This window comes from Cyclopterus lumpus, chromosome 16 (assembly GCF_009769545.1).
Source record: "Cyclopterus lumpus isolate fCycLum1 chromosome 16, fCycLum1.pri, whole genome shotgun sequence".
Lineage (NCBI taxonomy): Eukaryota > Metazoa > Chordata > Actinopteri > Perciformes > Cyclopteridae > Cyclopterus > Cyclopterus lumpus.
In genome coordinates this window covers 5,962,974-5,988,146 of record NC_046981.1, presented here as the reverse complement: position 1 = coordinate 5,988,146, position 25,173 = coordinate 5,962,974, and the positions used below count along the sequence as shown (strand labels likewise).

The window sequence follows — 25,173 nt, the reverse complement described above, 5'->3', positions numbered from 1 at the left end:
GTTACAGAACGCCCTCCCAACCTGCAGACACACAGATCCCAGAGAACCCTGTGGTCTGGTATGGAGATCTGTCTGCGATACCACTCTTGTATGAGAATCAATCAACAACCCCCCCCCCCCCCCATCGCTGCCACTCCCTCCCTCCCTCCCTCCCTCCTCACCCGTGCTTCATCTGTTTCTCCTCTCTCTCTCTCTCTCTCTCTCTCTCTCACATCTTTGCATTTTTGTTCTTTTTCTCAGCTGATTCAAGCATATTCCCTGTATTACTTTTCTCTCTTTGTGATACACACAGTCGCACGTATACTATTAGAAAAGTTATTCCTGCCTTCACTATCACCCACCTGATTCACATGTTTTATTCTCAGGTAACTTACTGTCGGTATGTAATGTGAGCACCTTATGGTTCTGAAGTATAACTTGTGTGGCCGAAGCTTCCAGAGAGTTGAGTTACCATCTTTTCTTTATTGTATATCCATAGAACAAATCATATTTCTTGGGAGATGAAATGTTTAAATTAAGATGGGCGTGGTTAGAACTGCTAATATGTAATAAATAAATACAAATACATTCTTACATTTTATCCCTGTGGGGAAAAATAAGAAAAAAACTTATATCTCATTTAGTTTTCCCTTACATTCCTCCTCCTAATTTTAATCCCAAATCCATATATTTAGGATGACAAATCAGCAAATTATCCCTCATGAATGATTTAAAGCCCCTGAAATCACCAGTTTTTCCTCAATAACTTTGAACATGTATTACTATATAAGCAGGTCATGCTGTCTGCTCCATCAGGACTGTGTGGGTGGGTAAAACTCAGATTTGATTGACATTTTCCTGACAATTTAAGCAAACAACCTATAAACTAACTATTATCAGATTCTGATTCAAACTGGACCAAATTCCTGATTGGTTCGTGGGAGTAAGTGACATCATCTATTTTCAAACAAACCCACTTCCAACGTGTGAAAAAAAAAATTGAAAGAAGAAAACGCAAATACAGAAATCTCTCAATTGAAATAGAATAAACTGAACTTTTGCATCACTGATGGAGAAATTGAGTTTCCAGTGCCTTTAATTCCTGTTAAATCCAACTGTTCATCTCCCTCTATAACATTGAAGTTCCTCCCTGTAACATAGACATTATGTGTTATTATTATTATAATGTTAAGTACATTAGACCAGGTGCCCTTATTTGTTTGTTCCCTGACATCCAGACCTCTCCCTTTTCAAACTTAGCCTAAATAGGACCGGGGCTTTAAAATAACCCAATCAGCCGGCTCCCCACGGAGAGATTTATGACCCTCACGTCCAAAATGACTGTTGTTTGCGAGCCAATCGCAGTGATCAATCGGTCACTAATGCCCAACGCCATTGCTGCTGCAGCCACCGCCAGGCACACAATAATCCATCACGCCTCGGGTCCCGTAAGAAATTGTCGGGTCGATGCAGGCCGAGCTGGATGTATGAGGTTTCTGATGAGGTCAACATAATCGAGTGTCTTGTTTTCATAAACGTAACAGCTGAGGCCCGGAGAGAAGAAGAAGAAGAAGAAGGGTGAAGAGGAGGAAGAGAGAGGAGGGAGGGGACGACAAGGGACACAAGAGGGCTGAGGAATGGTAGAAGGGGAAATCATCATATAATACAAATGATGATGATGATGGGCCTTTAAAACAGTATTTCCTTCAAACAAAGGCAAATAGGTTTAACGTAATGAGTTAATCTGTTTTGTTTTGTACAAGTTTTTACATCTGGATCTCAAGCAGAAACAAAATAAAAAGTTGCATGACCACAGGCCCTTATATAGCCTATTGTTAATGGATAAAAGTGTCCAGAGACATGCTGTGTGAAGCTGAAATATTAATGCTGCATAAGGCTCAACATGCTAGCATTAGCTCATAACCTCTGAAGTAGCTACGGTTGGTATGAATGTTTTTTTCTTTTTAGTTTTGCAGGTATTGATAATGATGCCACTTGAGGAAAAGTTACACGGTCATCAAAGTATGAGGACATGGATATCTTTATCAAAAATGTCATGACAATCCATCCAATGGTTGTCGACGCTTCTCTCAATACAACAAATAGGAACTCTCATTGCGGCATGCGGAGAAGTCATCAAAGTACAAGGTTGAGATCATTTCAGGATGTTTTTTCAGAGAAGTGCAAACTTTGACCTGCTGGAGGCACGACGGGGAAAGTCAGGAGGTCACCAAGGTCGTTAGGATTCATGCTCATGGGCACCAGGAATGTCTTTGAGATAATATAATCTGGGCCAAAGTGGGCCTCGATTGTACGGCGAGTATTAAAGTTTTATTAATATTGTGCCACAAAATCTGGCAATCAGACAAACCTAGAAGGGAAAGAGACAGGAGAGTAGCGTAAAGACGGCTTTGATGACCGTGACCTCAACTGGCCTGTTAAGATCATGTCATCGACATGTTGGATACAAGATATAGGGGAAAACCTCCAGCACACCTGATACTTGAGACTGCACTGCCCCCATGTTACCTCAAGGAAGAGACATTCATACAAGAAGCATGCGAGTGGTGTCAGGAATGTTCAGAGTGTGAATCACTTTCTCGCTCACATTTGCACAACACACTCCATCTCTGCATCACGCGCCCCAAACACACACACACACACACACACAAAATTGGCTGAACTGAATGTTCTCATTTCATTTTTTTTGTATTTATTTTAATCCAAGAGTCACATTAACAAGTTATATCATAGCAGTCCTGAACAGACAAATTCAAAGTAGCTTGCACTAATGACTCTTCATCATCAAAATGCGTTAATAAAATAAAACCTGTTGAGTATAGAAAAAGACAGGAAGTAAAGCGACAGCGAACACATGTAAGTCCAGTTTCTTGGCCCGCAGACAATGAGCCATCAGAAAGACACCATCGCTCTGTCAGAGTACACAAGTCTTTCGTCTTAGGCTCGCTGCTGGACAGACGAAGCAGGCAGCAGAAGCATAAATACAAGTCGATCTCTTGCAGGTTTACATTTAATCAGATTGATAGCAAGTACAAAAATGAGACTCACCTCTACGGGAGGTATTTGAAATAAAGGGAAGTGAAACAAGTGTGAATAGAAATTGGACTCAGTATTTCCATACATCTCCAATGCTATTGTTCTGAATGTAAATATTGAATATATATTTATATATATATAAATAAATGTACATATTTCACTTGCTGATGAAATATAATATCTTCCTTTAGACCTACACATGGACATATCCGTTTAAAATAAACACAACTGCCTGAGGGGTTACTGTGGCTCAATACATTTCATTCTGGCTCAGATCTCGAATATCAACTCTTTGTTTCCGTTGAACATTTACAATTGGCTTTTCCCACCTATGTACACAAACAGTAAGGTTTCCCTCGTACAGATAAACTGTAAAATCAAGTCACTCGGGGCTACATCTAACACTTATCCATTCCACGGTGCACTTCTAAACCATTCAAATTCCTTCAATTGGTGATCCCTAATGTCCTCTGTGCTCCCAAATACTGCAGCCAATATATATACGAATGCAATACAAATTACCTAAATTGAGCTACAATAATGTAACCTGCAAACTTAACATGCTTTACAGCAATGTGATATTTCTTTGATTAAAATAAAAGTAAAGAATCTAAAGTGCAAGCATAAGTAGAAAGGGGGCGATACTAAAAGATTGTGACGTAACGTGTGTAAGTTTATATGTGCGTAGTCTGGAGTGTTTCCGCTATGCGGCCCGTCATGTGGTGACTTCACCTCGAGGCCTCACACTTACACTTTGGATTATTTCAACCCTCATGCCTTAAGCATAAAACATAAGGTCAATGGGGCGAGGGTTGAGCTTTGAGTAGCTTCTGATTGTGACACGATTGTCTATACATTCTTCTTTTTTTTCATTTTTTAGCATAAAAATTCTATTCAAGGCTATCGGTTTCCATAAGAAATCTGCATTTTTGTCTCTAAGCAGTCAACTCAGCAATAATAGTAATAATATAACAACAATACAACTTTACACTGTGTAGGAGGAATACAGCACAAAACAATTGCAGTATCATACAAAAGAAAATGAGGCTCATTTTTCACCATCAATACACTCTGCAGAGGAGAGAAGATCACAGATCTTTGTCATGGCAGTGAAAATAAAAATCATCCATATACGTATATCTAAAATTCACAAAATGTCCTGCATTTGGAATATTCAAAATACATATCAGAACTCTTCAAAAGCATACATCTTGAGAAGGCTTAAGAGATGTGAAATATCGCTTCACCGTAAGCCATAATGGGGATGTGTGTACAGTATCCATGGTCATGAATGGGATGGGAATGTGAGGCTCACCAACAGAATACAGAATACCTAAATTGTAAATTCTTATGTGATATCTCGAAAAAACAAAAAATCCACCGAATCAAACCACAAATTGCAAGTTTAACTAGCTACAAACATTCTAAAGCGTTTCATTTCATCCGCTCACGTGAGGCGTTCCCTTTAACAATGAGTTGTGCGATAAAACCACTTCATGTAAAGCAATAGACATTTTCAGAGAAGTTGTGGCCTAATCGAGTTTTCTGTAATTGTCCGTGTTTCGAGGGACAGAAAGACAATTAAAAACAGCCAAATAACTTTTGGCAAATGATTGAAATGAGCATCAGTGTGTGTGAATATCTTTTTGACGATACATCCAAAAGTTGATTGTAATTTCAGAAAGTTTCTTGAATTCATATCGGACAAAAAAAAACACATAGGATACTGAAAAAGTTATAAAATGTCAAGAGGATAATTGAGTATTAATATAACTTCTGTGTCATTAAACATCAATAATTTAAAAGATCCACTAAAGACTAATCAAAAGTGATGAGATAACATGTGTAATCTTAAATAGGAACAATAAAGCAAAGGCCCTGTGATTATAGACGCATTGTATGGGAACAGGCTGTATGTCCGATATATATATCTATTAGTGAATAAAAACAGGCGACTGCGGGGCTATTGTTTAAATATTACATAATTTAACAACTGAACGATACTTTCAGACAGACTGGGAATACGCTGGGAAAATTGTGAAAAAATGAAGCAGTGTAAGACAGAAATGAAGTAACATGGCCGTGCCTTTGCAATAGCAATCAAAGCCACCGAACTGAATATGATTTCAATGGCCATATGTCGTTTAACCCCTCCCCCCTTACAGACATTACACCACGGGACAGAAAAAAGGACAGTATGAATGGGACAGGTGACATTAAAATCACCCAATGCATTTTTGGTCCACGTCGTGAAATTGCAACGATAAAAAAAATAAAAAAAGACACTTGAATTTGCCAACCTGAAAGAAATCTGTGAGGTTTATGTGAATGATAAATGATTGGGCAGAAGAGTACTGATGTCGTAAGAAAAAGAAAAAAAAAGACATGCACATAACCCAGCGAGTGTCAAAAATGATGACATCATACAAGTTACATTTTTCATTTTTGTCACTGAACCCTGAGCTAAATCAAATACATCACTGTATATGTAACAGGCTCGTAGCAATTATGACCGTCGACTCACAGAGATCTGAGTTCACCTCGAATGTGTCGACACGTCCAAGTAGTCATACAATGTCACCGGTGCCCTCAGGCCTCCCTTCTTCAGATACATAATCCTCAATACTCCAAACAACATGAGCCCATGCATTCTGCACGTTCACTTAAAAAGGCAGCTACCATTCAAGAGAAAACAAACAAACAGATGAATGGTAAAAAATTAAAAAGAGAATCCAACACTAAATTTCCCAAAGAAAATCAGTTAACTTCGCTGTCCAGGGCTGGTGTTTTTTCTTGCTCCCCTCATGTTAAAACATGCACAGTTAGCACTGTGTTGGGAGGGAGAAGAATAAACATTTCCTTGACAAGTCCTTTCCCTTCAAGTATTCAAGCATGTTATCTGAAACAGCCGTTGTTTGGCATTTTGACGATCCTTGCTGTGAAAAAATAAATAAAAATCATAACAAAATAAACTGTACCAGGTTGAAAATATCCTTAGAAGTTGTATGGACACAATACAAAAAAAAAAAAAAAAGGGTACGGTAAACTTTTTATATATTTGTAATTGCGGTTGCTGAAATGTAGTCCCTTACTGCTTGAACAAGTTACTAACTAACAAGTACTCTACTACCCTTTACCCCCCAAAACATCATCCTCTCACCAGGAGAGGCGTCGTTTGTCAAACCATTTTAGTTGTGTTTCTTGAGGAGTCCATCTATTGTGCCATCGTGGTCTTTGGGGCTGAAGTCGGGGCAGATGCCGTTAGCTGCTTTGGTGGTGGCAGTGCCCCGCAGGTTCCGGGAAGACAGGCTGGGCTTTATTTGGTGACCATGGCAGGGGCTGCTGTGGAGGCCTGCATTTTCTGTGTACAGGTAGGCCTCGGCAAAGTCTGGCTGCTGCTCCACAAAGCATCTGAACTTATCTGTGGAAAGACCACAAGAGGGCGCCAGAGGCAAAGTCAACATTTAAACCTGAAGCGGCCTGGTTGTTGAATCTAGGGTTTATAAAAAAAAAAAAAAAAGCAAGGAAAGAAGACGACTGCTTTGATGACCAAGCAAAGTTTATACAAAGATTCAACTAAGATGTAATTAGGTCAGTGACCAGGAATAGTGTATTTTAGTCTATCTCTTACCAAATGTGATCTTCCCCGTGTCTTCAGGATCGATGGCAGTAAACAGATGTGACACGCTGAGGTGAGTCACACCTAAAGCCGTCTTCAGGATAACTGCCAACTCCATCTCTGTGATGGCACCATCCTCCTCTGCCTCAAACATCTGGAGAAGATACAAAGGGGGAGATATGCAGGTGTCATCTTTTTAATTTAGCTTTTAGGCATACCACTTTGAAAGGTTGTCAGAATAGGAGCCAGTGGAATTATTCTTTAAGTGGGTTCCCCTTTTCTAAAAATAATGGATAATAATATATCTGTACTCAATTAGTTTCATGAGCCTTAAGGTCCCAGAACTTGCTCAACTTTAAGAAATATTAAAAGCAATTCAAGTAAAACCTTGAAAATGATCGTCACAAAAACAGATTGGGTGCAAAAGATAACTCACAAATATGCACGTTTGATCTGATGTTGTGAAATGCAGATCTGGAAAAATATGTGTAAACTAGTCGGTACGCTGGAACAATTTTATTACTCCGTTATGCAAATCACAAGACAACCTACAGTAAGTGGCATTTTAACCTATCACATGTGAAGCTGATCCTAAGCAAGCATAGAGAACTCCATTCTGTCTGGTTGTTTCGATAAGCTTCAAGCTTGAAACAGAACATACCTTGAAGGCCAATTTCATCGTTTCCAGAGTTTTGGCAGGTCTGCATACGACAGATAAGGCTATCACGTATTCTCTGATATCCATGCAGCAATCTTCATGCTTGAAAAAACAATAGAAAACCATGTGTTACAAAAGATCAAGACAAAAGGATGTGAGCAAGGCGACTTATCTATATATTTCACAGACGTAGCTGCGGGTGATTGTTGTTGGTCATAAACACATTGCTGCAATACAACCTATATTATTTCTTTGGGTACTATGCTGCATATACCCCCAAGTGAAAAACAAGGTGCTGTGGTTAGTTTAAAAAGCATCTGGTCAGCCTCCAGTCTGAACAGTATTTGTATAGATGCACTTTGTCACCTGACTGCTTGGAGTAGGTATTGAAGTAGGTATTGCATGTTACATATATACACAAACACATGTCTAGTTAAGTATTTTAACTAGATTACTGTATTTCAGTTATATGTTTGCATTGAAAGCAAGTATGACAGAATGGGAGTCATAGTGGTGAAAGTGACAAATTCCCAGTTATTTGGTCGCGGTCACATAGGAAGACTGTAGAGCTATCGTTGTCGTGATTGAAACATCTCCGGTCTTTACCTCATCAAAAAGAGCAAACATGTCTCTCAGCATCTCTGAAACTGGTACATCGAGGAACTGAGCAAAGTCGTCCAAGTCCAGCTTCTGACCTTCCAGCTTCCTGGCTCTGTTCCCATAATCCTGCAGAACCTTCTCAGTGTTCTGGGGTTTTAGCCTGGGATGGCGAGGGGAATAAACCATGTGTTAATTAATAACCTTACCATGGTGCAAACAAGGATAAAAACAGAATAAAAACAATACATTCAATACAGTAGACACATTTTCTGTGTACTTTTTTAGTTTTTTTAAGACCGTACCATGGAGTTGTATTAAATTGTTTGTTCGACTGCAGTCTATTTTGTCCAAACCATTTAAAAGTCCTCTCATGTTTTCTATCCTTATCCTCCTTTTCTCTTCCCTGCACTGTCAGTGGTCCTTGTCACTGCCAAGTGTTGGACCGGGCAGGGAGTCGCCGGCCATGTGCCTCCACTAATACACATAATGCTGCGAGATGCGTCTTTTCACTTGCGAGAGAGAGGAGTTTGACCAACAACCCAAACCATGTGTAGACACTGTCCCCCCTCCATATTGTATACTGTGCAGGCACCTGACCAACACATGGAAGATAATAGTGCATCAACAAAGACACAATCCCGGACTGCCTTCACCACCTGTGCATACGACCAGTTGCGTTTGCTGGAATCCAAACAGTGCCCGCACAAATTTAATCTGGGTCCCTGTGGCGTCTGATGAGTTATTTTGCCACGGTCTCACCTTTTTACCCCTTACTTGGTTCTCTTTGATGGGAGCATTGCATCGGAAGGTTGGAGTGACTCACCCCAGTCTCCTGACGAGCTTGGCAAACTCCAGCAGACAGGTGTCGACCGGCAGTCTCAGCTGGCCATCTGCCATGGCCAGCTGGCAGTCTTCAAATGAATAATCAGTGATGGGTACCCCCAGGGCTCTGAGCATGACACAGAGGAGACAATGACAGGACATCAGTATGTGCAAATCAATACAAACGTTGCTGTAGGCTCATGAAGGCCAATGTAAGAGCCAATATGGTTCCTTAGATGTTGAGAGCAATTTTTTTTGGTCCATCTGCAGAACTTACATTTCTCATCCCTAGCCTCAAGTAGTGACGCACAGAGCGTGGGAGAGAATGATAACACAGTGCAACCGTAGCAGTTTATGAGGATGGAGATGTTGGCTGGTGCAGAACATGTAATAAGAGTGCTCTGATCAGGATACGGGGCCCGTCATCGATGGCTGGAAGCAGCATCTGATCACAGGTTTGGTTTGAAGCTATTTCTACATGATGATCAATGGATGTCTGCTGTTCTGCATTTTGTGTGTGTGCCTCTCTCTCATGATGTTTAGACATAACTGAAAAATAGGTGGAATAAGTGCCTTTTATTTTGGTGTAACTTTGCTTAATGTACAGTCAAATATGAGCAAGTAACTCACTTAGCCATGATACGCCTCACATTGATAGCAAAGAGAGCAGGGTTCTTTTTCTCCTCCTCTGAGGGTGTGTAGATGGGAAGGAACTGCAGAGAGAAATGGGAATTAATAATTGGCCAAATCTCAAGACATAAGAAGACGTTTTATCATTGTATTGATATTTTGATGGTATGTATACAATCCTTAAAACAGATATTCCATGTATTGTCGACAAATGAAAACACTATGTATTCCCTTGCATTGAACTCAATATTCAAAGAAAAGAAAAAGTCTGCATTGTTGCATATGCTATATCTTTAAAAAAAGAAAGAACAGGATGGAATCAACATAGCACACATTCAAATATTTGGAATACTACAATTGCATCATGACTTAATATGGCATGATCTACAGCAACAATAATAAGTAAAGTATGGAGAGAGAATTTCACACTTACCTCGACTACAAACTCATTGTGCAACTGGCAGAGTGTCAACCACAATATTTCAAACCTGGATAATAACAAGACAGCATCATCAACAATGAGCCTTCATTGGGGCCCCGTGTCTAAGAGGCAAATTATGAAACACAGAGAATATACAGTGCGTTTAAAATGGACCACTTCACCTTTTCCAGAAATTTCATTTTATGTTTTTGCCATCACACAAAAAAATCATAGGAACATGGGAAAAAATTCAGCAAATTTAGATTAAACAGTTGCATAATCATTTCAGATCTATCAATAAAAGGTTCGATCTGAGGTTGCGTGTGGAAGTGTGTCGGTGCAGGAGGTCTGAAAGGCATGTGTGTATGTCTGAGTGTCTGTGTGTGTATATATATAATCAGTACACCTAAATAAAAAAGTTAGGCACACTAGTGCAATTAATTTTTAAAAAGTTAGCGTGGAGCTGGCATGTAAATGTTTGTGCGCATCTTTGAAACATATATTCAAACAATGTATAGCTCTGCTCAGGTGACCTGGGAAGACATCCAACTGCATTCAAAAGAGCCACCATAATTATGGAAGCGAAACCAGAACAGGACATAGTATTCTGAGGATGCTACAGAGACTGATAATGAGGGCAGTCTTTCTCCTCCAGCCATATCTATTAGTTTGACAAACTGAGGCACACCACATATGAAATGAAGAAATTGTGTACTTACGCTCCAGGCCCTTGCCAAGTCCATGTGATTGAGTCCTGTTAGAAGTAAATGAAGCAAAGACGTCATTAAAGTTAAAATATTTCCTAGATGCATGTTTTGATCAATTGTTCATTTCTTTCCTGTTGCTTTTTGAACTGAATAGGAGGGCAACGCTTGCGTGCTTATTTGCACATCAAAAACCAGATAACAGTGTAAGACATGGAATGCAAGCACTTGCTCAATAGTGGTTTACATTCCTCAGCCATCTCCAACAGAAAATGTACATCAGTTATATTTGTAAGGGTATCAATTTGAGATCATTTTAAATACACAGTTGGACAGTTAGACTCCCAGCTCTGGGTTGACAAAGCTAAGTGCAGGAATGTATTTGTGTTAACTGGTTGAACCCAGTAGGCTTGGAAAGTAGGTTGACTTTCCAATTTCCATTGATGTTTCTGAAACCAGGTTAGCACATTACTGGATTTATTGTAGCGCAGTGACTTAGCCCTTTGTTTTATTTTAGCAAAATATATTTTTGGTATACTTTCAGCACTGGCACCACTGAGGTTTTGTAACCACATTTATGATTTCTGCTTCAGAGCAGAACATGGAAGCACTAACCCTTTCAGTAAAAAAAAAAGGACATGTTTGCTTGATTTATAAGATCCCCAAACAAGTTCCTTCTCACGATGTCCTCAGTTGGGTTTCCACAGCCTCACTAACAAGCCTGAGCGATGCATTCTAAGTCATCTCACGATTACCCAGATTCCCAGTGAGGCTATCAGACAGTGGCTCTGTCCACTCCACTGAATTATTCTCATAACCTGACTTAAACGACTGCAACCGAATCGGCCTCTTTGGCCTGCCAGTAAGTTTTGTAATCAAGAGTCCATCATTCGATACGGAATGTCAGGACAAACTCAGACTCAAGTGAGCATGCAGGACTTTAACGGGGCGCATTCCTGCTTTATCAGTCAAAGCTTAAACTATATAATTATTGTTGTGGGCTGTTTTTGAAGTCAATCAAAATTGCTGCTGTAGCTGCATTAGTCTCATAGGCCTACGGCATGTTGTATCTACATCGTTACGTTACTTGACTGGATTACCAAGTGTTTTTACAAACCCACCCACATGATGGATGGAGCACTGCAGGCTATTCATGAACCGAGCAGCACCGGGTTGTCGTGTGCTGAATGGCCTTGCAATTATGTAGCGTTTTTATAGTCTTCCGACCACTCAAAAGTGCTGACCACTGCATGCTGACACGCACACATCCATGCACTGATGGCAGAGGCTGACACACAAAAGTGCCACCTGCACATCAGATTCTAATCCAACCATTAACAGACAGCAGAGCCTTTGGGAGCAATTGGCGTTCTCTATCTTACACGAGGACACGTGGGCGAACTGGGAGCCAAGGATCAAGCCGCAGATCTTCCAATTAGTGGACGGATCGCTCTACCTCCTGAGCCACAGCTGCCCGGCTGACGGCACTGATTGCGGTTTAAAAAAAAAAAAAAGGTGCAATATTCGGGATTCAGCGCATTAACATGGAAGCAATCACCTATTTGCTATGTAAAGATATAGTGGAATAATGTCTACCTGAACAGAGAATGAAGTCTCTCTCCCTTTGTGTTTGTAGTAATCCAAGCTTCTCCTTGTTTTGTCTACATAGCCAGACCGAGGTTGCTTCAGTGTGTGTTGGGTGCATGCGAGTGTGCCCCACTAGTTCGCTCACAGCCGCCAATCTGCACTGCTCTCATACGGTGGATACAGCTGAGGACTCCGTCCAGACTGATGGCTTCGTAGCGGACGCTTAGGACCCCCTCCCCTCCCCCCCTGGTTCCACGGTTGGCTCGTAAATATCAAGATACTAGTTTTCGTATTCAGCATATTTGACAATAGCCACCGTGTAAGGTCATCTCCGAAACAAACTTTAATACCCAAATTGCGCTGTGTGAAGCTGAGAAAGGAGCCAGGGTTTGATCTTATTTCACTAGCAGTTATTTGTTACATAACTATTTCTGAACATGTTTCACATGAACAACCGAGTGCGACACTATGAATGCCTTCCAGGAGAGCCAAAGTCTGAAAATATGCGCTGCTATCCCCATATTTTAACAATATCGCTGTCTAACCCAAATCTAAGAGCTAAAACAATGACACAGTATGACAATGACACCAAGTGTTGACTCAAAGTACCCTGTATGACTTTGCTGACTTTGCTGATCTTTCTACATACGCAGAATATTTCCTCCTTTGTGGATACTATATATAACTGAAATATCTTTCTTCCCACCATGTGACCGGCAAGATTTTTACCGACCCACTGAGTGAGACTCTGATAAGGTGCCAAGCGGGCTACGGGGCCTGCATAGTATACATACAGACACACACAAACACACACACACACACACACACAATATGTGCCAACATATTAGTATTGCAGAACCTTCATGTAATCCAATTTCTTAGCAATACCACAATTAGGATTCAACGGGACATTTTGCACAACACTTACTTTTCGTTTGTTAATTGAGATGGGATACCAAATTGTGTACAGATTGTAAAGCCCTCTGAGGCAAATTTGTAATTTGTGATATTGGGCTATACAAAATAAACTGAATTGAATTGAATTTAATACCTGATACATACTCTTAGTACTCTGAAGTGTATAGTTTCTATAATAGGTAACTATCTGCCAAATAAATGAACATACTACAGAAGATTAAGTTTCATGAGCAGACACATACTATTTAATTGATTTTGTAAAACAAAAATGTGCTATTAAGTTGCGTTACTAACATATCCATAAACAATCTCACCAGTTTATTAGGGTAACGAATCACCACAGGCTGCACTGGTACAGCTGGAATGAAGGCCCCTGCAAGAGTAAAAAAGACAAATGATTTATTTCAATTTGACATATCAGCATAAACAACAAATTAAGAACAGGACACAAACTAGAATATTAATTGCACATTTGAAAAAGTGGACTCAAATACATTTATATTCAAAAACACCACTGTAAGCAATTTAGAAATGTAGATGCACTTATTTGGTTATTCAAATGTCTACCAAATAAAGTCCATCAGCTTCAGCTACAGCCAAACACCCAACACTATTTCTTTTATATTTGAAATTTGTATATCTTATGTGAGCTGTTCCTTACAGAAAATCCATCAAAAAGGTAAATGTGAAGTTAACTTGAAACGTACACATCATATTTCAAACCTTGGGAATGCCGACTGGGATTTTAGTTCATATTGTTCGATTATACGACCAAACATTGCACTTAAAGCTCAATTAGACATTAGGTTAATGTGTAATCTATTTAAAAATAATAAAATAAATATTCCCACTATGTTGAGTATTAAATATCAGTGCATGTGAGAGAGCTGGAGCATGACTTCAAATACATAAAAAGAGAAGAAATCTGAATTAGAGGAAAAATGATGATGGGAGAGCTTTACCTGGCTTAAAGGTGATTAGGCAGGATCTATTAGTGCATGTTCCCTCTGGAAAAATCATTATCTGTAAGAAGGAAGGAATGGTTTGCAAATTACAAAAACCAGTAGCCATATCCTTAACATAATGGTACAAGACATACATATGTGCATGAGCTTGCACTATATTGAGAGTTGCAATAAGTCAGATGTGCAGTTAGTTCCATCAACGTTGGATCTTACTGGAACAATGTCCATTTGTCTGTAGCGTTGTTCTTTTTGTGGATGTCCAGGTCTTTTTCAAGTGCTATGTGGACTCTGGGTATACCTTTCTCATGCTGTCAGAAAACTGGGGCGAGAGTTGTAAGCTCTTTTTTACAACAAACACAATGGGTCAGTAAATGCATACACAATAATTCCCATCTCTTTACCTGAGGCCATTCCCCTCCAGAGTGGGCTCTGCGTTTGATCTCCTCCACAGTCTTCTTTCTGGAGTCCTGGTCTGACCGTGATACAAACACTGGCCTGATGTACTTAATCAAAGCTAGAAGCAAGAAAGCAGACAGAGAACATGCAAATGAATACAGAAACGTTTATTCTTTTTTATTTCTTTTGACAGCTAAGCAACTAAAGCTTCTCTGCATGATGTGCATCTCCTGCATTTAGTGGTTTAGTTGAGGGAGAGGGGGAAATTCTTACTTCTGGTTCTAACTGGAATTTGCAATATTTGCAAAAACTCAGTCGGACCTTTTGACATAGTCTGGTAATACAGGCCATATCTGTATTGCATCAAACTGTCAATATTTTTTAAATCCACAGATAACAATTGGGTTCAGTAGCACAAACATGTCACTTTACTGGCTAAGAATTGCTCCTGTTTACAACTACCACCATGATGGTGTTTTTTTAAACATTTTTGAGAAGTTCATATTCTGCAAGTTCAATCAGTATGCAGATGACAGTCATGTACTCGTGTGCCTCCAGTGCAGAAAGGGCCTTTTACAACCTGCAGCATGCCCCATCAGATATGAAATTGCTTTAAAACTCAAACCAAAACTCAAACTATTATTTTCTCTCTGGGACTGACAAAGAGTCCAACCCTCTCCATGAATACTCTTGATTGATCTTGATTCAGTCAGTAGACAATGACAAATACTTGAAAATTTGAGTACAGATGTGGGTACAACAAGCCTGTTCCACCTTCCGTCCTTGGTCCGAGATTAAACTTAAGACTCCCATCTCTTTAAATGATTTCAAACTTAGAATAAATTAAGTGGTCACAGCTTACTGCAGTTGTTTCAACTGATTTACAAACACGACCAAACTTCTTCCTTGTTAATGCACCGTATGATGTGATGTATTTTGTTGCATCAGTTGTTACCACCCAGCCATTTTACAACAAAAACACCATTGCAACAAATACATTTCCAACGATGACTATCGTTAGAAATTTGAGTAAAATAACTCAATCACACACTCTACAACTTCCATGCAATGCATCCGCCTGACACACTTTCTCATTGGAGTGACACCAATACTGTCGATTTCACTTCACATAGCACAGCTACATGACTGTATTGGAGCAAAAAACCTTCTTAAACGGTCAGACAGAGTAATGCAATGAACACAAAGTTCATGCACTATGAGAGGAAAAATCCTGGTCTAAGATACTTGCATTGTCTACTTGTAGGGCAAAGATTGAGAGTGACACTAGCATTTGAGATCAGTTAAGCATAGTTAAACTACAAAGGAATAATGTACAAGGAAATCAAAGGGGAACTAATCAGACAACGACTGGTTTGAATATTCTAGGTAGATTTATTTCTCGTACATTCCATCTTTAACAATACAAACAAAAATTATAAAAAACAGAATGTTTCTGGTAGCCCCGAGGGAGAGTCAAATAAAAAGAGAGATCCACAATAAGTAAAGGAGAGTAAGAAAAGAAAGAAAAAGAAAGAGAGGGTTTGGCCATGAAAAGATTTTTTTTTTAATTCCAACTGTGAGCTGTCTGCCGTAAGGAAGGGATTAGGGCTCTAGCTGGTACCCTGAGAGACGCTCTACACACGTCACTGTGGCTGATTCCGTCTTAATGCTGTTTCTGGATTCCACTTGCTTGGCCAGGCCTGGTTCCTGCTGCAAGGCCAGCTGACTAGTCAAACTAAACCATTTAACCAACAATAATACTATTATTGACCCTTAATATGGTTTAAATCCTGTAAGGCAAGCAAGTAAGACTGCAGTAACTTGGCAAGGATCACTCAGCCTGCAGGTAACAAGGTAGCCAATTGCTGACTTAGTAGGAAGAGCAGAAGGAGAAAGGATGGCTCAAATAACACACACCTCAGCCTTTTACTGCATGTCTTGCTGCCAGGAGTATACGAACAAATGCCTTACCTGGCAACTAGAAAAGAAACCGAACATTCAAGCTAGTTAATTGGATCTGCAACTGAGGAAGGCCATTTATGTTTAAGTTTAAAATGTAAGAACCTAAAAAAATTGAAAACCTATTCTCTCGCTCACAACATAAGTCATATTCATAGGGGTAACAATGACATTTGTTACTTACTGCCCCAGAGAGGTATATCCTTGCTCTCGGCCTTCATCACAATGGAAGCCATTGTCATCGTGACTGGGATGGCATCAAAGTAAGACGAGTGGGGTGCCAGGGTGAGGATGGGTGCTTCTGCAGGCATTGCCCTTCTCCCTTTCACAGTCATCCAATGGAAACCACCCGCAAACCACATGGCCCGCATGATGATCTTCAGAATTATGTCCACCAGTCTGGAACAAGATAATGCATGTGTGAGGGGCACTTTTCATCTGGAGATGGGGGTAAAATCTCCAACACTTAAAGTATTATAGATGTGTATGTCCAATGGTATGATATTGTTGAAATAGAAGATGGAGTTAGTATTAATGGTGGTATCAAATAAATAGTTCTCCGTTTTGACCCACTGGATGCTCCTCCTTATTTGCGGCCAACGTAAGTCTTAAGCTAAAATGTCATCACTCTAGACCAATTGACATACTGGCCAGAATCTAGAATTTGCTAAGAATGAAGTGGTTGGCATCAGCACTAAAATAAGACAGATAATCGCCACTGTCATATGAAAATTATAAAAGGTGGGATTAGTAAATTTGCAAAAGAAGAAAAAAAGAAAGAGAAAAAAACGTAAGACTGGTTTGCATGCTTTAGCCCGACTGGACATTTTGTAAATGTTTATCCTAAACTAGTTCTACCACCAGTTTTTACTTTTCTGCATTTCAAGTCTAAAACCTTGAGTCTAAAATAAATATACATATTCTCCCTAAACCTCTCTCACTAACACATTTAAATTATTATTATAATAAGCATTATCTATACCCAAGTATCCTCTGAAAATGTGACAACTTGACTATTTCCAACTGAATGTTCACTGCAAGTTTAACTAAAACTTCATCCCGTCAGAGTTGCATTCCTACAACCAAAGTGTGAAGGACACCTAGTATAAGATTGTTACAATACATCAATATGTGGTCCATTGCACGCACAAAAAATATAGAAATCAAATTCACCAGACAGACAGATACACAAATAACAAAGCACCCACCTCCTCCAGAGGCACTGGGGTTCCACAGTGGTCTCTGAGCGCCCTATTGAGGCCAGGAAGGCAAAAGGCCAAGCCAGCAGCATCATGAATGCAGCCATGACTAGACGGATGGGGAACAGCGTGACTGTCATTAATGCAATCTGTAAGAGATTGATGAAAAGAGAAAAGGGTTAACGAATCAAATTCAACAATTCATGTTTATTTTTGTAGTCCTCTTGGCACCATTACATTCACACTTTGACATTAATCTTCTACGCAGTATTAAGTTGTCGTTGACTTCAACTCAATGACCTTTTCGTTTGCCTCATAAATTATTTTTAATGCTAAGTTTTAACTGTGTACCCAAAAAACATCAATCGGTGTCTAAAAATACTTTTTGTCAGGAGGAAAGATGTGAGAACAGAGCTGATTTTATTACATCTTTAACAAAGCACAATAAAAGAAAGCCCATCAGACAACAATGACGGCTTTTGTCTTATGAGAAGCAATTAACTATAAGCATCTGGTGTAGTGAAAAAGAAAAACGGTGTATGTAGTTCAACTACCATCATGTAATGAAGCTAAGAGAGGCTCTTCCCTTATATGTCTGACCTTCCCAGTGCAGAGGGCAGCAGGCATGCAGCACGGCATGTACAAGACTATTTAAATCAGAGGTGCGTCTGCCCTTAGGTCACAACGTGGCCCGTATCCCGCCCAGGCATGCAAATGCTACATATAAACATTTGTTCTACATTCGTAAAGGCTGGAACAAAACCTTGTTTGACGGTTTAGAGCTATTTTATGACTCCCCGATTGCAGCTCTTATCTTGTGTCAATATTTGACTACCGCGCAGCATGAGGCCTATCTGCTTATCTTATCCGGGGGGAGTTCTTGTCTGACAGTATGGTCAATTGCAATCAATACATTTAAAGCCTGCTTGTTAAACTACTGACAGCTGGAAGCACATTTTGGAAATCAGTTGGAGAGTCGACAGTCTTGGTCCACATTCCGACGTCACCAGACAGGAGTTTTAGAGAGCTAAAAAAAGCCTTGATTATCGATCTACCACCAGTGGTTAATTCAACATGGATAACTGATTACAGGCATTGCTGACCTTGTTGTCTAGCAGCCGTTGTGAAGTTAAATTCAGCATTTTCATAATGTTACTCCTGCCCACATGCAGAGGAAGCGGCTGTTATTGGAGCGATTAGTGAGCGGTGGACGTCTGAAGTCACGGTTTACGGCTTTAAAAGGAGGGTGATGGACACAAAACGAACTTTCCCCTTCTTATTCACGCTTGTTTTGTTCTGCACAATTGTTGTGAAGTTCACACAGAAACTGTAAAAGGACCACAAGCATAGATGCTCTCCGGTGAGACAGGAAGTTCTGCCTTCGGCAGAGCTACGAGTGCAAGAGCAGACAATAATGAAACCAAGAGGAAATGAGTGAGACGTGTGAGAGATAGAAAAACCCTGTTATTAGTTTGGATGTAGCCTGAACAGTAACACTTTTTACACATATTTTTCACCCCAAAAACATAACCCTCATCTGTGAAATAACCATGTCTACATCATGATGTTTTTTATCTACATTACAGATGTGTGTAAGGGAGTTGCAATATAACATTACACAACAATCTGTTATTGCACTGACACGCCACCCTAGATTATATTATTATTTCATAGTCCTCCAAACTGTTTACTTTCCCCAAGATATATTAATTAATTATACATGTATACCACATAGGCTGGTTCTCTTTTTATACAAATGTGAAGTATACAGTTTTGCACAGGAAAGGAAAAAACAACTGGCACTTTCTTCCAATGATAAAACGGGCCTTGCCAAGAATGCTTGAGAGCCACTGTATAATGCATTTGTTAAAAGATTTATTCAGACCCAAAGCATGAGAATGCATGAATGGCACTTAGAATTAAAATAAAAGGCAATGCTACAAATACAAAGAGGCTTTTTATGAGTTGGAGAGAATTCAGCTATTGTTCAACAAGGCATCTTAAACATCGCCCAATGAGGCTCGTCAGTCTTCATGTAGATGATTTATCCTACTTTTATTACTTTTGACAAAATGGATACTGGAACAGGAAGTTCTGTTGAATAAAGAAGAAAAACAATCTAACTGTAACCTTTTTATTGGTATTAGAGACATGTATATGAATTTCCCATTTTCAAAATGCACTTCTTTCACACTCACAAGTAGGGATGTTAATAATTTACCATTAAACCGTGAAGCAAGAATACCATTTTTTTTTTTTTTTTTTTTTTATAAATGATGCTACTAGATAAAAAATAATAATTTTAAAACAAAAACTGGCCAAAACTCAAGAGCGGCTTGAATAGCAGGACTACCTTAAAGGTCAGCCTACCAACGAGCTTAAGCCGTCGTTGTTGCTAACCCTGGGACTTGCTAAGCCATATTGTTATTCTTTATTATCTTACAATTTATTAAAAAAAGGAACATTTAATTTAGTGTTGATTTTGGCGGAAAAAGCTAGTGTTTGAGCGCCACATTCCATTTAGAAACGCTCATATTTCACTGCAGTAGGGTCTGACAGTCTCCCCTGAGAACTCCTGGTTCTGGGTTTCCTGTGCCTTCAGCAGACCCAGCAATACGACCTGGGCCTCCAGCACCATGGTGCCCCATGGCCCAGGCGTACCACTGCTCCTTGCCGCCGGACGCTGAGCTCTCCACCTCCCGCCGGAGATCCGACTGCAGGGAAGCCAGATCTTTCGAGGCATCAGTATTACATTGAGACTGTTTCATAACCACAACCATGCATCAAATGGTGACATTTATGTTTTAACTGTACATGGTCTCATTTAAATAAAGATAAGGAAAAAAGGAAAAAAACTTACGGTGGGAATTACATCAACTTTAACATTAGCAGCTTGCACTCTGACACATTACCAACCTTTAAGCTTGAAGGCTTGATTAGGCCTGAAGTGTTTGCTGATATACCGAAATCAGCAACTAAACCCTGCAATATGTTCTCACTTTAGGTCCATGCTAATCAAATCTGTTATCAATTAATTGCCTCATCAAGGTGCAAAAATGGAGGAGCATCTTAATATGGCTTAAAAGGTCAGGAAACTGAATTATAACATAGCCTACTAATGAGAAGTCTCCACAGTTGCTCCAAAATGTAGGTCAACTGACTAATGTGCACAAAAAGAACTTGACGTCAAAGAAATCTTCAGCTGCTCTCAACTGTAGGTTCTACAGCACAAACTCTTACACTGAGTAACAACGGCAATGTGGCTTGTTGGAAATAGGATTGTTTGTAATTTATCTACAGCCAATATGCTTTTGGGCCTTCAGCCTGTTCTTACAGGCAGTCATGTAGCTTTGTGGTCTAACTCAAAGCATACTCTCATTGCATGAGTTACACAACTGATCATTTTCTATAATCTGTAACCCTTTTTAGTTGGCAATATGGAGGACATTACAAACATAATGTAGCCACAACTGATTTGCTTTAATTAATTAACCATCACTGGCACATCATGTAATACACACAAAACAAAACCTTCTATAGGTTTTATTACAGTAATTGTAACAGTGAAGAGGGTCTGGTATTGACATCCACCAAGAGTGGGTAGATTTTCCATTTGAGGAGTAGATCTCTGAAGGCTATCCACTGCAGTGGCAGAAACACAACAAAATCTAAAACTAAAAAGCCAGTTTATTATTTTGTCCGGTAATACATATGCCAGTGGATTTCTTTTATCTACCAGTGCGCTTGGCTGTTAAATTCAAAAAGATAATTTTGGACACTGTTGGTGAAATAATCATCATCTCATGCCATCATCATCAGCACATGCTTTCACAATGGACAGAGAGTAAATAAAGAAAATCTCTTTTCTTTGTGAACCCATAAAAGCATTATGTGGGTTTACCTGTCTGTTAGCTAGTCAACTGGTAGACAGAACTTTCACTTCCTGCTCTGTTTGCAATGTTTCAGTTCAGCCTGCGGCTTTTTTGAAAATGTTGCTGCGGATGCAAAAACATGACCAGCGCTGCATGTTGAAAACAGTTGTTCTCATTTCCATCATGTAGTGTTATTAAGAAAAACGTTTTAAATATCTTCAATGTTAAGTTACAACATATGCATGCATGCTGCAATTGGGGATTTGCCATTCATTTATGTATTATTTGGCCATTTATTTTAGGTATAGTTGTCAATAAAAGATTATTCTACAACAATCACAAAGCGTGTTAAACACGCGTTTACATACCTAGAAGCATGCAAATGGTGTGAATAAACAAACTTAGGTGCAGGCCTCCATTGATAACTGCCTTGATTTTATTGTGTTAGCTCATAGGAGAAACCAGAACACCTGTCCATTCCCTTGGCTTTAATCCACTAATCACTCCACCTTTTGTTCCCCTTCAGTCACTGTCAATGGAGCGGGAAGGGAAAAAAAACATGCGTGAACCTCTAGGCCACTATATTCTTACTTGTAACAAGACACTCTTATACCTGCTATGCCAGTTTAGTGCCATTCATAAAACTGAGTCTCTAGGATTAGACTGAAAATACCACACAGCTGTGTCCCAATGTCACTCTGTTTACCAATACTTTTTAGCATACCCTATGAACTACACTATATTGTAACCATTGTGGCAGGTAATATAATATAAATGAATGTGCTTACAGGAAATAATACAATATATGCAATGATGTTTGTCAATCAAAAGTGTAACTTTGGAAAGCTGATGCCAATTTCAAATTTGGAAGCTTTACAAAAAAAAGGAAACTCGTTTGGCGGATATTTAATACATGTATTTATTTAATTTCCTTCGAGCTATGGGTGATAAGAGTACAACAACTATGCACTCATATCAAACCATTTTAGAATTCATTGTGGCATCTTTAATCATATTACTTTTCTCTGATGTTAATGTACTCGATACTCACACATGGCAAGAAGTAGTATATAGTATTCAGATCTTCTTAAGCTTACAGACAAAGAACTACTAATGTCTCTTAAACCGCATCCCTATGTTGCCTTCACTTCTCTATACCCATTTAAAACTACTCATATACATCATATGGAGGTGAGCAAAAGGTCCCACATGTGCCTTCCAATTTCTAAACATCACAAGAATACACACATATCAAAACCAGTGTCTGGTAGCTTTAAGCAATTGACCACCTTTTTTGCATGGAAGCAGATCTCTATCAGATCATCAACACTAATGACACTGCATGTTGCAAAACTGTAACATTTTAATCAGGCGACTAATGGAAAACACGTGTGAACGTCAACAGCTGGGGTAAAATATGTTTTTCTAAATAAGTGAATCAGTTTTAGTTTGGGGGGCGGGGGAGAATTTGACATGACTGTCAAGATTTACATCCCATTCTCCTCCATCACATCACATCACATCCTCACGTGTTGGTTGCTGGTTGAGTGGGACGCACCGCGAGCACCTTCCAAGTGAAGCCGCAGAACGGGACCGTGTTTACAACAAACGGCACAATAATTTTTTTTTTTTTTAATAAAAAGCAATCATGAATTCGTAGCGAGGCGCATTTCACAACACGCTCGTTTGCCCGATGGCTTTGACAGCAGCGCAACAAGCTAGAGGCCCATCCTGGACGACTAGGCGGCCATACTCAAATAAGCTATATTTCATTCTAATGGCTCGTTAGCGGATCAACCTGAGTGAGGGGTGTTGATTGTAACGTTGCACACACACACACACACACTAATGTGTGCAACGCATGACGTTGCTGGAGCTAAACGTCCCATGTGTTTAATACAAAACGCTCAGCCCTTTCCCAGCGGTATTCACGCAAGGCAGCGACCCGACAAGACCGGGAGGGAGAAAGCAACATGTATGTGGCTACAATTAGCATGCTAGCTCAGCTGACTACCTGCACATTTTTTTTGTGGAAAAACTGCCAAGTTAAATGATGGTGACATGCCTCTCCCGCTGTGTCGCACTTCAGCGTTAATGCTCTACGAAAACTACTAAAGCGACACGTTAACACAGCTGCGAGAAGAGCACACGGCATTTTGGTGCTGCGGACAGAATTTCACGTGAACGTTACCTTTGCCTTTTCCAAAGGGGTGAATTTCAAGACGTGCACAAACGGGTTTCTAAACGGAGGCGCTTGGTCCATCTTCTTCCCGTCTCCTTCCACCGCACACTGTCTGTTGGTCGGTAACCTCATTATTACACGAGGTCACGTCGGTCGGAGGTTGCGGCGACGTTCTCAATATTGCACACAAAAAAAACAACCCGAAAAAAACCCGATTCTGCCTGAAAGGTATCGGTTGTCCCTCGCGCGGAAAAAAAACACGCAGTTTCCCTTTTATCGGTCTTGCACGGTGGCTAATTGAGGTGGCAGTGCGGGGTTATCTTCCTCTCCCGGAACGCGTGGAGGGATAATGGTTAGCTCGAGGATTAGCTGGGGATATTTGAAGTCGCCGATATATGTCTGCCTACAGTGCGCAGAGCGCCTTCCTCCACACCGTGTCCCCCAACCTGTCAGCTAGCTCTGGATGCTAAGTGAGCCACGATTCTGCTCTATTGACAGGGCGCATGCGCACGGCTTCTTTGTATCTTTATCAATTGTGTCGAGAAGATGCTGCCTTCATACCTGTACAAAATATCGTAATTTCTATAATGCTACGTAGATTTGTAATATTGACCAATACAATAGCCCTACAATTAACGCATTTGGATTAAAACACCCTCTATTTTCGTGATAATGTTTACCGTGAGCATTGCTGGAACTAGCAAATGCTGAATTATATATTGTGAATTTATGATATGTTAATCTTACAGGGAAACGGAGCACAAAGCCTAAACAATTTGTACTTATGAATTTGTACATTTATTTGATTCTCCGTCTGCACTTTCCCACATTGTTGCACATTCTTATGAGGGACCTTATGAGAACAAATAAATCTATTATAATTGTAAAGGACTACTGGAAGAAAAGAAATGTGTATGTTGCTGAAAATACGACATGTGTAGTTTACTGTATCTCTGCCATTCATTCCTGCAGTAAAACCAAAAACAAACATACTGTCATTCCAAGCCCAATTCATGTCAAACATTGAAAATATATACTAACTAGAGGCCATCTTGTGATGGGATCATATCAGCTGCGACGCCAAACTAGGCCAATAAAGTTGAATGACTGCATCTTGCACATTTGCGACAGTTTCACAGGCACACACAATGTCCACAGACACACAGAGGTATAATATATATATGAAAACAACATCAGCCACACGCTGTTGCAGTTGGTAACCATTGCTAGCTTCAGTGGTGTGTGTTCTATCTATCTATCTATCTATCTATCTATCTATCTATCTATCTATCTATCTATCTATCTATCTATCTATCTATCTATCTATCTATCACCCACTTTGCTGCAAACAAAAATAAATTAGCAGACGAGAATTGCTGTCAGAATAGAAGTGTCATTAGACTGGACTTTGTGTGTGTCTGTGTGTGTGTGTGTCCATGCATTCATGCACGCATATGCATAAGTAACTGAGTAGGTGATGCTCTAAGTGCAGTCATTGGCATTTTGAAATGACTCACAACAACCATGACATCATAAACATTATATGTATAGATGGTCCGTTATATGGTATGTGTTACCATAGCACAATTGTGCAGGTATGAAGGT

General features: G+C 39.8%; 1 protein-coding gene across 1 annotated transcript; it reads right to left on the bottom strand.

Annotated features, from left to right (window-relative positions):
- Positions 1-3,908: 3,908 nt before the first annotated feature.
- Positions 3,909-24,058, bottom strand: LOC117745638 (lysophosphatidylcholine acyltransferase 1). Its single transcript, XM_034554090.1, has 14 exons — positions 23,578-24,058; positions 17,524-17,663; positions 16,500-16,714; positions 14,362-14,474; positions 13,958-14,018; positions 13,310-13,368; positions 10,506-10,540; positions 9,799-9,853; positions 9,366-9,448; positions 8,737-8,862; positions 7,920-8,073; positions 7,317-7,415; positions 6,668-6,809; positions 3,909-6,457 (listed from the first exon to the last, which is right to left on the bottom strand). Exons 1-14 carry the CDS (start codon positions 23,698-23,700, stop codon positions 6,225-6,227), a joined length of 1,638 nt encoding a protein of 545 aa, XP_034409981.1. The 5' UTR covers positions 23,701-24,058; the 3' UTR covers positions 3,909-6,224.
- Between the last annotated feature and the right edge of the window lie 1,115 nt (positions 24,059-25,173).

What these genes read in the sequence shown, in the direction of transcription:
- LOC117745638 (XM_034554090.1), bottom strand. Translation starts at nt 23,700, where the DNA reads ATGAGGTTACCGACCAACAGACAGTGTGCGGTGGAAGGAGACGGGAAG. An exon ending in CCCCTTTGGAAAAGGCAAAG is followed by an intron (nt 17,664 to 23,577) that starts GTAACGTTCACG and finishes AATCTCTTACAG; the next exon opens with ATTGCATTAATGACAGTCAC. An exon ending in AAGCTCGTCAGGAGACTGGG is followed by an intron (nt 8,074 to 8,736) that starts GTGAGTCACTCC and finishes TCGCCATCCCAG; the next exon opens with GCTAAAACCCCAGAACACTG.